This window comes from Balaenoptera borealis, assembly GCF_965194805.1.
Source record: "Balaenoptera borealis genome assembly, chromosome: 4".
NCBI classification, from domain to species: Eukaryota; Metazoa; Chordata; class Mammalia; order Artiodactyla; family Balaenopteridae; genus Balaenoptera; species Balaenoptera borealis.
The window spans coordinates 40,053,442-40,069,526 of NC_138861.1; the positions used below are offsets into that span (position 1 = coordinate 40,053,442).

At 35.0% G+C, this 16,085-nt stretch overlaps 1 protein-coding gene across 1 annotated transcript in view; it reads right to left on the minus strand.

Moving 5' to 3' along the window:
- IQCM (IQ motif containing M) overlaps nucleotides 1-16,085 on the minus strand; it is a 484,997-nt gene that overhangs the window by 255,569 nt on the left and 213,343 nt on the right. Inside the window, exon 8 of the mRNA XM_082389028.1 lies at nucleotides 8,238-8,353. Coding sequence (XP_082245154.1) covers nucleotides 8,238-8,353 — 116 coding nt within the window. The remainder of the gene's footprint in view (nucleotides 1-8,237; nucleotides 8,354-16,085) is intronic.

Sequence of the window (16,085 nt, forward strand, 5' to 3'; positions counted from 1 at the left end):
AGGTTGTGGGGGACGTTCCTTCTTTTTCTGAAAAGCAGGAGATAAAATTCCCGTGTGATTAATGTCTTCCCTTGTCAAAACAATTCTTACCTTCCTTCTTCCTGCTGGTTATGCAAGTGCAAAGAGTGGTATACACGTGAGAGTTCCCCCTCAGGCTGCATGGCTCAATTTTAAATGAGGTTCCCTTTATTTATTTTCACAGTGTGTATATATATTTGTGTGTGTGTGTGTGTGTGTGTGTGTGTGTGTGTCTGTCCTTATCTCCTTATCTTCCCCATCACCTTTATCTACTATGACCACCACTACTATTACTTTTGCTATCACTATTACTACTATAAGCCTATAATTCCTTATTTGTAACTCAGAAATCCAGAAAGCTTTGAAAACCAACAAATTTTTCATAACACATATGGAGGGGAGAATTTAACTCACCTAACCTTTGGTGGCAAAACCTGACCAGAACCAACCAACAAATGACCTATATAGTAGCCTGTATCTCCCACTTAATGAGAATATTCTTATGCTTTACTACAAAACATTACCATGCTTTGATTACAGGTTTGATTACAGATCTACTTATCTTCTTACCTTTCTAAAGTTTGGAATTTTCTGATTCCCAAATATCGCTGGTCCCAAGAGTTTTGAATAAAGCATGGATCTCCACACCTACGACAAGCTACAGCTATCACCACTGCTGCTGCTCTTACTAAAAAACTTTGCCTTTGAGTACCTCTGTATCTGTTATTCCAATTCATTCTCACATCTCATTAGCCTAAATGTGTATAATTGAAGAGAAAATTTTGCACCTAATCCATCAACTGTTTAATGAATACACCTGACTTTTCAGACATTTTTTTCTGATCATTTAAAAAAGCATATCACAACAAATCTAAGTCAATGCAATATTAACAGCCATAGCATTATCCAAAGCCTGTGGCCATAACCCAGGATGTTTATGTCCCCTGGCACTTTCTATGTCTCCTGGCACTTTCTATGCCTACTTATTATTACTACTGAAGTTTTCATTCATATTCAACATCCATGTCTGGTGCATTTTGTTTGATGAAAACAAGCTAATTAGTGCTGAACCTTTCCTAGTTCATAAATTTATTCCTAAGAACATTAAAAGGAAGTCAAGTGAGACATGTTCAGTAACAGATGTTTGCCTTTTTTGGCTGCCTTTTTACAGTTTGTTCTCTTTCATTACTTTTTAAGAAATTTAGTTAATGTTCCCTTTCCTAGAGAACAAGCGTACCTAGCTTCCCAGAAGGGTGGGGGTGGGGGGATTCCCCAGGGTAGGCACAGTCTGTTCACTCCCTTAACCTAATATCTGCTCCAATGTTCTTTGCATCCAGCTTTTCATTCTTTCATCCAGGTTTTGGTAACAATCACACTCCAGCTTATCTCAGAAAGAATGTGCATGTTGACTGGAGATAATTATAAAACTAGAACTACGACGAGCACTATTACTAATGCCCATGGGCCTAGTGTCACTCAAATACCTTTCCCACACGAGGACATCTCAGAATAAAGGGGCAACATGATTGACAGAATTTGATTGAATCTTTTGGCTTCTACAGTAAAGAAAGATTGTGAAGTTACTTACTAAACTAAAAATCCAGTGGTCTTTTATGATAAAAGAAAAGAGAAGTATAGATCAAGATTTTTCTCTATAAAAATATATTGATCCAAAAATACAAATTTAAAATTATCCTGTTTATTTACCTAACCTTCCACTTTTGAATATTATTTAGTATAAATGGTACTGTGAGCCGTTTAAATTATGGTACATTGGTAAGCCTAAGTAACATGACAATCCAAATCTTGCAATCACCAAGAGTGCTTTCTTTTAAAACTTTGTGAGAATAGTTTTAAATATATATGTTTTGACCAATTTATTGTTACTATACATCTTAACCTATTTATTGCTAAAGGAATTCTGCAATGGAGTACCTCTTTATTTTTCCCAAAAAGTACTTTAACTAAGGCAACAGTTGAAATTTTTATCTAGAAGGAAAGATTTAATAAAAATAAAATAAATGATGATTATAAATTACCTAGGCCCATATAAACTATATGATATAAAAATATCAGGCTCAGATAATACTGCTGCAAGGCAATATAACTATTAAAATGTGGGGTTTTAACTGCAACTATATATGTTAAAAAAATAGTTTTACATATATGTATATATCAAAATAAATATATCATTCTTTCACAAAGATTCAAAATTTTGTATTTCATAGGAAAATAAATATGTATTTCAAAATTAAAATGTGAAGTTTGAAGATAATGTACAGCATTAGACATCACTACTTGTAATAGTACCAAAACAAACAAATTAAAAGATCAGAGTAAACTGTTGGAATGCTCTTCAGTATGTCAAAAAATCATAGTCATGTAGTTAACTCAAGGCTTAAATTAAACCCAAGCCTAATTCTGTAGGAACAGAATTTTCAAAATGTAATTTCATTGATACCCAAAACGATTTTTAAAAATTTAGGAAATCATTTGAATAAATAGAAATTTTAAATTTAATAGTCATAATGATTTGTGTTAATTCTTCAAAATATCAGAAAATCAAATCAGATGACATTTTTTATCAAATGCAAACCACAAGAGGAGAAAATCATGAGTATGAAAATGATTACAATACCTCTCAAATGTGTGGAGGAGGGAAGGAAAAGAGCAGAGAGAAGAAAGTGTGATGGAGGAGAAAAAAATGAGCAAAGATATTTTACATATTAGAAGTTAATTTACTATTTTTTATTATGTACTAAAATCAAGTGAATGCCCACAGTCTTCTGACAGCACAAATTGGTAAAGAATCACACAAAAATATCTAAATTTCCAAGTTAAGAGAAGAATATCCCCCTAGATTCTTACAGTTTTCTTTTCCCAAAATGGCTCAAGAAAATTCTCCAGAGAAGAGTGATAAGAAATTTCATTAAAATCTAGTCAACCCATTTCATGGTCAAAATTAAGCTAATGTGAAGCATAATGTTATATATGAAATTTCTTTTTTCATTTCTAAAAATATGTTTCTGCAAAACTAATAATTTTTTGTTTTGTTTATGAGCTGAATCTGTAAGTATGTTTAAAAACAGGACAAGTGACTCTTGGTTTCTTCTCTCATATAGGACTTGTTCTCCTTGAAAGGAGGGAGGTCCAGATGCCCAGAGGACTCACAGCGCATTCTTTGAAACACGAAACAATGTATAATGCAACTAGTTATTAAACCAACTTCTATTTCCTTGTAATCCCTTACTTCCTAGTGTCAAGGTTAGGCAAATTCTTTCCATCCAAGATTAAGAAAATAAAGGGATCAATTGTCTTCCTACAAGGAAGGCACTTCATGACGATGGAACTTGCTTAAATTTTCAGTTTAATTTCTTGTCACTTGCCCTCTTGAATGCTATACTTTTGCCACACTCAACTTCTTTCACTTCCTGAAATGCACTCTGCTCTCCCATTCAGACAACCACAACTGTTCTTTCCCCTCTGCTCCTCCATCCCTGAACCCTGTCACCACCACAATAAGTACGCAAGCATGCATGCTTGGGCAGTCCCTTGTTTGTCATCTCATCCTCATTCTAGGGGTCACCAAATGGCAGAGCTCCCTTCAGGGAACATTCTGATCCCAGAGCCACTGCAACAGAGTCGTGAGTTAGCCACTCACTGAGGAGAGTTTTGCCTTACTGATGACTAATGAATAAAAGTTTTTACTCTATATGTTTATAAATATTAGATAGAAATTAACTTACACAAATTTCTGTCAATATTTGCTTTTATCCTAGCTTTTTTTTTTTTAATTATTTATTGATTTATTTATTTATTTTTGGCTGAGTTGGGTCTTCGTTTCTGTGCTAGGGCTTTCTCCAGTTGCGGCAAGTGGGGGCCATTCTTCATCGCGGTGCGCGGGCCTCTCACTATCGCGGCATCTCTTGTTGCGGAGCACAGGCTCCAGACGCGCAGGCTCAGTAGTTGTGGCTCACGGGCCTAGTTGCTCTGCGGCATGTGGGATCTTCCCAGACCAGGGCTCGAACCCGTGTCCCCTGCATTGGCAGGCAGATTCTCAACCACTGCGCCACCAGGGAAGCACTATCCTAGCTTTTTTAAGAGCACTATTGATACTAATTTTTGCACCTCAGAATTTTGATAAATACCAAAGTTGTTTTTCACACCTACAGTCCTTCAGGTTGTGGGTTTCCAGAGTGCTTCATACATTATCATAAAGTTAGCAAACCTTGTAAAGAAGAGTTATGAAATGAAATTGCAACAACAAAGTTGGAGACGGGTGGTCTTTCCTATATTATTGAAATGTAATACTACATTTTTATGTTATGCAAGGGATCATATTCACAGGTGCTCACTTACTTTGGATAAATATTATCTTTCAAGATAATTAAGGCTATAAATGTCTCAGGACTTCAGAGATCATATAAAGTAGAATTAGTAAGTTTTTCTTAGGAATGCAGTTTCTTTAACTTCATGTAAAGAAGTTTTAGGGGGCTATCTGCCACTGTTTAAAATAACTGGGAATTTGAATACAATTCTAATATGATAAGTCTGCAGTTGCAGAAATGAAACATTAAAACTAAAGACATATAAATTATTGTGTTATTTAATTAGAACTAAAAACATATAGGATTCAAAATACTTCAAAAAGAAAAGAGAAACTCTGGCTTAAAAGGGATATTTTCTTTTAGCCTAAAGAAATCATATCCACAGTGACTTTCTTATTTGAGCAAATTACAATTTTGATAAGAGTAGCTAAGCTATAGAGAACGTTTTGAAAGCAAAATGTGTTATATTTTTCTCTCCTCCTACAAAATCAAATACAGGGTTTTCTGCACCCTGTCTTCTTTCCTCTTTTAACAATGCAACCTTCTTTCTACATTCTCAACTTTCCTAGTTACTTTTGTCTTCTGGACCTGATTGAACAAACTCACATCAAGATTACTTAACACTTCACACCCATTAGGCTGGCTATTAAGAAAACAGAAATATAATAAGTGCTGATGAAAATGTGGAGAAATTGGAGCACTTGTGCATTGCTAGAGGGAATGTAAAATGGTGCAACCACTCTGCAGAATAATATGACGATTCCTCAAAATATTAAACATAGGAATACAATATGGTCCAGCAATTCCACTTCTGGGTATATATCTAAAAGAAGCAAAAGAAAGGGCTCAAACAATAGTTCTACACCCTTGTTCATAGTGGCATTATTCACAATATCCAAATGGTGGAAGTAATCCAAGTGTCCACCAACAGATGAATGGATAAACAAAATATGGCATATATATTCAATAGAATATATTCAGCCTTTTTTAAAAAGAAGGAAATTCTGACACATGCTACAGCATGGATGAACCTTGAAGACATTATAAGTGAGATGAGCCAGTCACAAAAGAAAAAGTAAAATACTTGTTGCCAGAGGATGGTGGGGAAGGAAGAACAAGGAATTAGTGTTTACTGGGTACACAGTTTTAGTTTGGAAAGATAAAAAGGTTCTGGAGATGGATGGTGGTAATAGTTACACAGCAATGTGGGTGTACTTAACGCCACCAAACTGTACACTTAAAATGGTAAAATGGTAAATTTTATGTTATGTGTATTTTACCACAATAAAAAAAATGGCAAAAAAGATTAACTTAGAACTTGGTATTTGATTCCTTCTAGTACTGCTATTATTTTAAAGGATAAACGAAAGGGGAATCCTTAATAAATAAATAAATAAATAAATTAGACTTTCAATGGTGAAAATTAAAGAGGAAGTGAGCTGCAGGAAAGAAATCTGAAGGTTTGAATCTTATCCCCTCTTATCCATTCACACCCTGCCCACAAAATAGTGGGTTTGCAAGAGTAAGATAAACCTCTAACTGGACTGAGGCAAAAGGCCTATTAATGCTCACCCAGTCTCCACTCTAGTCCACCCCAAATTTCTTTAGACAGGTACACATACCCAAAGCACCATCTATTATGCCAAAGCCATGGTTAGTAGCTCCTTGTACTCCTAATTCCCCCGTGGGCAATGAGTAAACACTCCCAGTCTTGCATCTGGAGCTCTCCACAGTCATGTCTACTCTTGCCCAACTTATTCCCCAAAGAAATATGTTTAAATGTACTTCTTCACACAGCTAGGAGCAATCTCTAAATTATTAGTGTAAAACAGGGTAAGCAGTAGTTCATTTATTCACCTTTACTGGAAAATGAAAACAGCCTTCTATGGGTGTTACTTTTGCTAAGGACATGTATGAATTAGCAATATACATCCAATTAGCTGGAGGTAACTGTCTATTCTGTAATTAATTACTATGTTCTGAAAATAGTAGATTACGAAGACTTTGAATTTCACTAAACAATATTCATATAATTTCCTCATCTAAATTCATATAATTTTCCTTAATAATGTTTGTATAATGTCCTTATCTAAAACAGGGATGCAATGATTTAGTTTTAGTATATTTACTCACAAAGAATTTAGCAGTAGAAGTTAAATATGATGTAATTCAAAAGTTTTGGTTTACAGAAAAAATATAAAAACTCAAGATTTTTAAAAATACTAGATAACGAACTATCCAGTAGATAAGAAAAATAATTGTTATCAGCTGTCTAATGGTGTATGGACTGAACTGTGTCTCCCCACAATTCATATGACTCCTTAAGCCCCAGTGTGACTGTATTTGGAGATGCGACCCTTAGAGAGGTAATTAGGTTAAATGAGGTCATAAGGGTAGGGCACTAATCTAATATGACCAGCATCCTTATAAGAAGAGAGGGAGACACTAGAAACACACAGTGGAAAGGCCATGTGAGGACACAGCAAGGAGGCAGCTTTCTGCTAGCCAAGGAGAGAGAGGCCCCAGGAGAAAACAGCTGTACTGGCACCTTGATTTTGGACTTCCAGCCTTCAGGACTTTGAGAAATAAATCTCTGTTGTTTAAGCCACCCAGTCTGTGGTATTTTGTTATGGCAGCCCAAGAACACTGATACAAATCACAAGTCGAAAAGAAAAATAATTCATGATATAAAAAGAGGAAAGAAAAGAAAAATGAGACAGACACATTCACATACAGAGCAGAACACATAGGAGATGTAAAAAATCCAGACATCTATACAGACACCGTGAGACACAAATATTATAAAATGGCATTTTGCACTCTTTTAAGAAATCATTGCTAAAGATTTCAGAATCATATGAGTTGTTTCTACTACAGTAAGTTACCTACACACGAACAAGTTCTGCTCCAAGAGAGCATTCGTTAAGTCCAATTTGTTCGTAAGTCAAACAAAGTCAGCCTAGGTACCCAACTAACACAGTTAGCTATATACTATTGTACTGTAATGGTTTATAATACTTTTCACACAAATAATACATAAAAAAACACAAAAAATAAAGAAAACATTTTTAATCTTATAGTACAGTACCTTGAAAAGTACAGTACAATACATACTGCTGCTTTTACACTTGCTTCTGGACATCCTGGGCTTGAAATAAACGTACTGTACTACTGTACTCTACACAGTACTATACAGTAAAGTACACAAAAGCACAACCACTCGTACAGGACGCACGCACGTAACAATGTATGCCAGACACGTGAACTAACTTACGTGATTGGACATGTGAACACATTCGCATCTTTGAAAGTTCGCAACTTGGAGGTTCATATGTAGGGGACTTACTGTATTTACATAGAGACATCTCAGAGCTTGCCCTGATGAGCAGGTGAACTTAATGTGAAGTCCTGATTCCATCTTCAAGTCATAGATTCTCACGTCCCAGTTTGGAGAGCACTCACTCACAAAACCATTAGTATGTGGTCGTGACACTGTCCTTGGATTATTAAGTCCTCTTAGTGCCACACTCCTAACAAACATCTTTATTCTCCACTGGCTTCCACTGTATTTTCTTGATAGTCTAGGTACCATTACAAAAATAGTCGCTATCACATTTAGGGCAAACCATTGAGATGATCACTTTGGCTATTTCCACTCTTCAAACAAAAACTAATATACATATTTAGGAGTTAAGGTGATCAGCAAGATTTACACAAAATAAGACAACAGAACAAAAGCACTGCTTCAGAAAAAAGATGAATTTCAATGGGGAATCATTTTAGGAATGAAATATGCCCATAGTAACATCTTACATGTTATATCAAAATGAATTCAATCATTTGCTAGAAAAATGGTAATCCATCTCTATGTCCGGTTTTACAAATACTTACACTACAATAATCCTGAAATACTGATGATGATCCAGAGAAACTAGGCCAACTGGAGTCACGAGCCAAACAGGAAAACCTTTCTGACACTACTCCTCTCCAATCATAGAACGCTCTGTCTGTTGGAAATATCAATGCAGGTTAAAAGAATATTTATCCAGGAAAAGTACACACTGATCATACTGCTTAGTGTTACAAAGAGGAAAGTAAATCATCTTTATGGCCCACTATTCTGTATTAAAATCACATCTTTTCATCTAACCATAACAAGATGAGGAAGTGATAGCACTGCATAGAGAGAGGCTTCAATTAATGGGCTTCCTCATACAGTAAAGCTCTCGTGTTTTTATTACATACAGTGTGCCCATCAGAAAACTAATAAGTTCATTCTTTTGATTCTTCTCTTCAAGAACACTGACTCCTTTTTTAAGGGAGGCTTAAAGCAAAATCAGATTTGTGAATAGCACTAACGAAAACAAAAGAAAACCTCCTCTCCCTGTTACATAAGCACTTTAAAAGAGAATTCAAAATTATTATGAAGGTGCTAGTTTTGATATTGTGAAGTAAATAAAATTATTGAAAGTATTTAAGGTAAATAGGTTGGAAGAGCAAAAGGTTAGCCAGTATATGCCCACATATTTCTTCCGTCTCATGGTAGTTATGTCGGATTTCTGCACAAAATTTTTAATGAAGAGGAGGAGATTTCAGATTTATTTGTCCACTTATTTCTCAGAAATACAATTTAATCCTGCCATCCAAATGAATCAAACTATTTTTACATTTCCAATTTTCTTTCTAATACTTATTCATATACATATCTTCCTGAAACTTTTAATTTAATAGAGTCCTCCATGGACCAGTTAATTTCATATAAATTTAGAGAAAAATCAGAAGGAATGTATTCTCTCATTTCATTGCTTCAATTTATTTATAGGACCATAAGGGTCCTATATGGGTCAGAGACATCCTAATCAATATACACACACACATTCTACCCCATCTTAATTTTACATATATTTCCTCAATTTCAGTCAGTCTCTGCCCTCTATCAAAAAGGAAAAATCTCTAGGAGAGGCACCATAACAAATTATGTATCTCAATCACAACCCAATATGAAGAAATGAATATCTTTAATGGAAGCGAATGCCAATAATGGGTAGATCATACAGAATCTGAAAATATTACTATCTGAGAAGAGGATAGCAAAGGAAAGGCCATACACGTCATACTTTACTGGGGACTTTCATAAACCCAGGGGGATATAAAGGGATAGTATAAGAGTATTAGAGATGTGTATACCCCACATTTCTTATGAAGCTTTTTTGACTAATTTGAAGCATTTCTCAATTTACTAGCACTATCCCTATTTCGCCCACTTCCTTTAATGAACTTCTACAATAAATGTTCTCACTATTTTAGATAACAGAGCATCTCTTTCCAATCTCCTTTTTAAATGTATAAACTCTTCCAGGGCAAGGGCAATATCTTACTTGGAATTGCTCTGTGATTCTGGTTCATTAGCGATGTGATTAAAGTTACTATGTAAACACTAGTGAACTAGAATTAGCCTCACAAGGTTAAATCTCACAGGCAAAAGGGAATCTTCCTGATCACTGAAGAGCCCAACCCAAAATGAAACTAAATGCTATATGACTTATTTTTCCAAGAGATTCCAGAGCATTTCAAATATTTTATCTTGTTTACCCACAAAACAGACTCATATTATCAAGAAGGCCATACATTATTTTCTCCAGTATACAGGTATCACACTAGAAAATATAGCTAAAACTTTTCCACTTCAGGAAGCAGTAAAGCCTCCACTAAAATCCTCAAGGTAATCATTCACACACTGATCTATACTAATGACTCCTCCTCAGAAGCCAAGCACAGAAGGTGACGTGCAACAAATTCCAGTTTATTCCACAAAGTCAGTCGAAAGTTATAAGCTGATAGTTTGAAGAAGACCAAAGTCATACATCAGACTAAATCTTCACAAACCCTTCACAGAGCCAACAAGCTTCACAGATAATGACAAAGAGAAATTAAGATTCTGAAATCTAAGGGTGTGTGTGTGTGTGTGTGTGTGTGTGAGAGAGAGAGAGAGAAAGAGAGAGAGGGAGCAAGAGTAGGCTGTATATTGATAAGTGAAAAAATAAGAAATCTTGTTAGAACTCCCAGTTTATCAGCCAGCAGGACAGAATAAAATACTCTGAGATTAAACAAATCTGGGGAAAATACAAGAGCAAAATTTGAAAAGAAACCAAAATATCCCATCAGGTTAACAAGGAGTTATTAGCTAACTTTGAACATTAAAAAAAATTGTTAAATATCCATACTGATGTCTTTGTGTCCTTGCGTTTCCTCAATACTTATTTAGACTCTTTGAAAAACTTTATTATACCACTAGTTCATGTTATTTTGTTGTCTTCTTTAGATCTCATCTCCCTATCTAGACTTGAGAGTCTTTAACTTGCTTTGTATTCTCCATAATATTGAATACAATGCTGTGCCCCAAGCATATGTTTAGTATATGCTACTGCACTGACTTGGTATTGGGTGAAAGGCCACTCAGGAAACTGCTGAGAGTGAAAGGCCCCATGTAATACAACTGATATAAACATCTGAAAAAATGGAAGTCTTTAAAAAGGGATTTTTAAAATTATTTAAATTCTTTTTTTCAGGACCAAATATTTTTTTCACAGACCATCTTCCCTCTCTTGATATTTATCTTGATGTTTATAACGGTAATAGTTTTTAAATACATATGAGTTGGGGGTGGCTTTTTATTTCATTTCCCATTTTCATTCAAATTTATGCAGTTAACAATGAGCCAATTATTTACACAGATGAGAGGGATTTTTAAAATCTAATAAGCATAATTACTTTAGAAACAAATTATTTAGATGAGTCACAGAAAACTGGTAAGATTGTATCTGGTGATATTGCCAAGAAAATGAGGAAAGAAACAAGGGAAAAGAGGGAGGAAGGAAGGAAGAATCTCTAGCTAGTTAAAACATTCACCACTTTTCTGTGATCTTTGTAGTGACAAGCATTTCCTCCATATTGCAAATTGATAGATTTGTCCAAATTGTCTGAATATCAGCACAAAACCCAAAGACAATAGGAGTTTAAACTTTTCAAATATATTGTTTCAGTCAACCAAGAAACCAAACGTTCACAGGAAATAAGCTATGCAACTGCCTCTGACAGAGCCAGAGAAGTCCAGCAGCAAGTGCGGTGTATCTTTACGAGGACTTGACAGAGCCAAAGACACCACTGGGTTCAGCAGTCCTGTTGTCCCTAGAGCCTCTTTTATGCCAAGCTCGTTCTGTTTCCCTTTTATCAATTCCCTTCTATCAATTAATTCTCTGAGTTAATTGCACATGCAGTTTTAATCTGTAGGTAATTACAATCAATTAATAGGAGACAGAATTAGCAGTTCTTAGTTTGATTATCTATATAATTAAAAGGGGTGGTAAACTAGAGTTGACAAATAGCATCTTAATCAGTTGAATAATCAAACCCCAGAAGCTTGCTTGGGCAGCTGAATTCCATTTCTTGTATTAGTTCAAATTTTAGAATCAATGACTGAAATGTCCATTTAAATCAATTCATATTGTTAATTTATAGTCAAAAATGAACAATATGTATTCTAAAATTACTTAAACTATTTACCTTCTTTTGGTTATAATGAACCGCTTCCAAAAGGATTCAATAAAAATAATGATCCAACAAACTAACTTATTTATATCTACTGAATACCAGTTAGTATTCATGGCTCCCAAATCATATGTTACAAAACATCTAAGAAATGTGAGTAACTCCTTTTGTACTAGGTTCTATTTAACACTTTTATATGTGTGCTGAGAGACAGCAAATAAAACATAGCTTTAGTCTTTTTATTTTTTTTTGGCTATCAAATGGAAACAGTTGTTTGTAGATACAGTGGCAGTACTAAGATGCAGGATAAGCTTAACGTGAGTTAGAAAAATATATGAGAACTTCATCATGATTAGGATATAATATAATAGAACAGTAGCATGACTGTTGCATAATATCTTTCTGAATTGCCAAGTATTTGAACAAGTTTGGCAGATACTTCCAAGCTTATAGTAAATAAAAAATGTTCAAAAAAATCATGATTTCTGGTTCAATATGGCTTGTTACCTTCGACTGTGAGGCAGCCCCTTTTATAGCCTCAAGAAAATACTATAACAATCAAAGACAAAAATGTCAAGGTCACAAAAAAATTAAATTTAACCATTCACCTATCTGCAGTTGAGAAAAAATTTTCATTAATTAGGATGATGGAAGTGAACTGAGGAAAGCAATCAGTGATCTTTACATAATAATAAACCCCTAGCCCATCTGAAAGCCATTAGAAAGAAGCTTAATACCACCTAAGAAAAAACCAAACAGAACAAAAACCATTTCTCTAAAATGTGGGTGCTGCTCACTATTTACAAGAGCCAGGACATGGAAGCAACCTAAATGTCCATCAACAGAGGAATGGATAAAGAAGATGTGGTACATATATACAATGGAATATTACGCAGCCATGAAAAGGAATGAAATTGGGTCATTTGTAGAGATGTGGATGGACCTAGAGACTCTCATACAGACTGAAGTAAGTCAGAAAGAGAAAAACAAATATTGTATATTAACGCATATATGTGGAATCTAGAAAAATGGTGTAGATGATCTTATTTGCAAAGCAGAAATAGAGACACAGATGTAGAGAAGAAATACATGGATACCAAGGGGGAAGGCGAGTGGTGGGAGGAATTGGGAGATTGAGATTGACACATATACACTATTGATACTATGTATAAAATAGATAACTAATGAAAACATACTGTATAACACAGGGAACTCTACTTAATGCACTGTGGTGAGCTAAATGGGAAGGAAATCCAAAAAAGAGGGGATATATGTATATGTATAGCTGATTCATTTTGCTGTACAGTAGAAACTAACACAACATTGTAAAGCAACTATACTCCAATAAAAATTAATTCAAAAAATAAAAAAAAAATAAAATAAAATGTGGGTGCTGCTATTCAAAAACCATTTCCCTCTCCATACCCCCATCTATCACGATCCACTTGGACACTACAGCTCCAAGAAAAAACTAGGAATGAAGTAATCCTGGTGGTAGGATTTAATACAGTCCTATTTCAAGGAAAGAGCTCTGTGCAGAGGGTGGGACAGGCAGGTCTTGATAACAATGTATAATGGAGATTATAATTCTCATGTGCTGAACAGCTAAAAATAATAAAGAACGAAGGGGTGGAATAGGAAAGGCCCCACCTTGGCAGAGCCAACCTATTCCAGATAGATGTCTGCAGTTACCAGGAATTGAGCAGAGAAGTGGGCATTGACACCTGCTCATCAACTACAGAACAAGAAAAGGTGACCAACACACCCAAGTGAACATGGAGTGGAGCTGAGAAAAATCCACCATGTTCTCTATTTGTGAAATCACTCACTTTGCATAGATCTGTTTCTCCTTATTCAGGGCAGAGTAAACACATTGGGTCCTACATTAATCATGACAATGCTAGTTAACATTTAGTGAGGACCTAGTTTGTTAAACACTTAACATACATTACTTGATCTAATCGGCAAAGTAACCCTATGAGGTCGGTGCTGCGTTTATCCCAGTTTAACAGCAAAGAAAACTAATTAAGTCACTTGCCCAAGTTCAGACAATTGCTAAGTGGTTGTGTGAACTCAGGTCATTCTGATTTTGAAGCCCATGTGATTGTGATACAAGGGGAAAGTTCCCTACAGTAGACTGAACAATGGCCCCAAAGATATCACATCCTCATCCCTAGAACCTGTAAATGTTAGCTCATAGGATAAGAGGGACTTTGCAGGTATGATTAAATTAAGAATCCTGAGAGGGCAAGATTATCCTGGATTATCCTGACAGACCCTACATGCAAGTGTCCTTACAAAGGGGAGATGTGACTAAAAGGGGAGAAGGAAATGTGATGACAGAAGCAAGAAACTGGAGTGATTTGAGAAAGAGGTCATGAGCCAAGAAATGCAAGCAGCCTTCAGAAGCTAGAAAAGGCAAGGAAACAGATTCTTCCCTAGAGTCCCAAAACTCTGAGTCCAGACTCTTGACAACTTAGTCCAGTGAAATTAATTTTGGATTTCTAGCCTCTAGAACTATAAGAGAATAAATATGTATTGGTTTAAGCTAGCAAGTTTTGGTAAATTGTTAGAGGAGCCATGGGAAACTAATGCAGTCTGCAATTCTGAAAATTGAGTAAAATATTCTACTAGACTCAGAAGAAAATTTTAGAAAGTGTTGGCATTCTCACTGTATTGTAGCAAGCCAACTCTTCAAAATAGAGGCCAAAACATGGGGGGTGCATGTATCTTTTTGAATTTGTGTTTTATACACCAACTGGATATACACCAAGGAGGAGAATTGCTCAGTCATGTGGTAGTTCTATTTCTAGTTTTTTGAGGAACCTCCATACTGTTTCCATAGTGGCTGCACCAATTTATATTCCCACCAACAGTGTACAAGGGTTCCCTTTTCTCAACATCCTCACCAACTTTGTTATTTGTAGACTTTTTGATGATAGTCATTCTAACAGGTGTGAGGTGATATCTCATTGTGATTTTGATTTGCATGTCTCTGATGATTAGCGATGTTGAGTATGTTTTCATGGGCCTGTTGGCCATCTGTATACCTTCTTTGGAAAAATGTTTATTCAGGTCCTCTGTACATTTTTAATCTGGTTGTTTGGGGTTTTTTTTATATTGAGTTGTATGAGCTGTTTATATATTTTGGATATTAACCCCTTATCAATCATATCATCTGCAAACATTTTCTCCCATTCATTAGGTTGTCTTTTTTATTTGTCCATGGTTTCCTTTGCTGTGCAAAAGCTTTTAAGTTTAATTAGGTCTCATTTGTTTATTTCTTAGTTTCCTTTGACTTAGGAGACAGGTCCCCCCCCCCAAAAATATTGCTAAGATTTATATCAAAGAATGGTCTGCCTATGTTTTCTTCTAGGAGTTTTATGGTTTCCAGTCTTACATTTAAGTCTTTAATCCATTGAGTTTATTTTTGTATATCATGTGAGAAAATATATCTGAAGAAAATGAAACACTAATTTGAAAAGATACATGCATCCCAATATTCATAGCAGCATTATTTACAATAGCCAGGATACGGAAGCAACCTAAGTGTCCATCAACATATGAATGGATAAAGAAGATGTGGTGTATATATATATACAATGGAATATTACTCATCCATATAAAAGGATAAAATTCTGACATTTTGCAACAACGTGGATGGAACTAGAGGGTATTATGCTTAGTGAAATAAGTCAGACAGAGGAAGACAAATATGTTAAATTATCACTTATATGTGGTACCTAAAAAATAAAACAAATGAATTAGTATAACAAAACAGAAACAGACTCACAGATATAGACAGTAAACTAGTGGTTACCAGTGGGGAGAGGGAAGTGGGGAGGGGCAGGATAGGGGTAGGAGAGTAAGAGGTATAAACTACTATGTATAAAATAAACAGGCTACAAGGATATATTGTACTGCACAAAAAAATATAGCCAATATTTTACAAGAATTTTAAATGTAGTAAAATATTGAAACTGATATAATATTGTAAATCAACTATATTTCAATTTAAAAAATAGAGGTCAAAAGCAACAAGGAAAAAATAAACTAAGACTTTAAAAAATAATATTTGTAAGGCAAACGAAAATGGAAATAGTGTTTTTAAAAAAGGCAAGAAATACAAGGAGACCAAAAATGTACTTCAGAGTTAGTAGGGCAGTAGAAGACAGTGCAGAATATCAAATG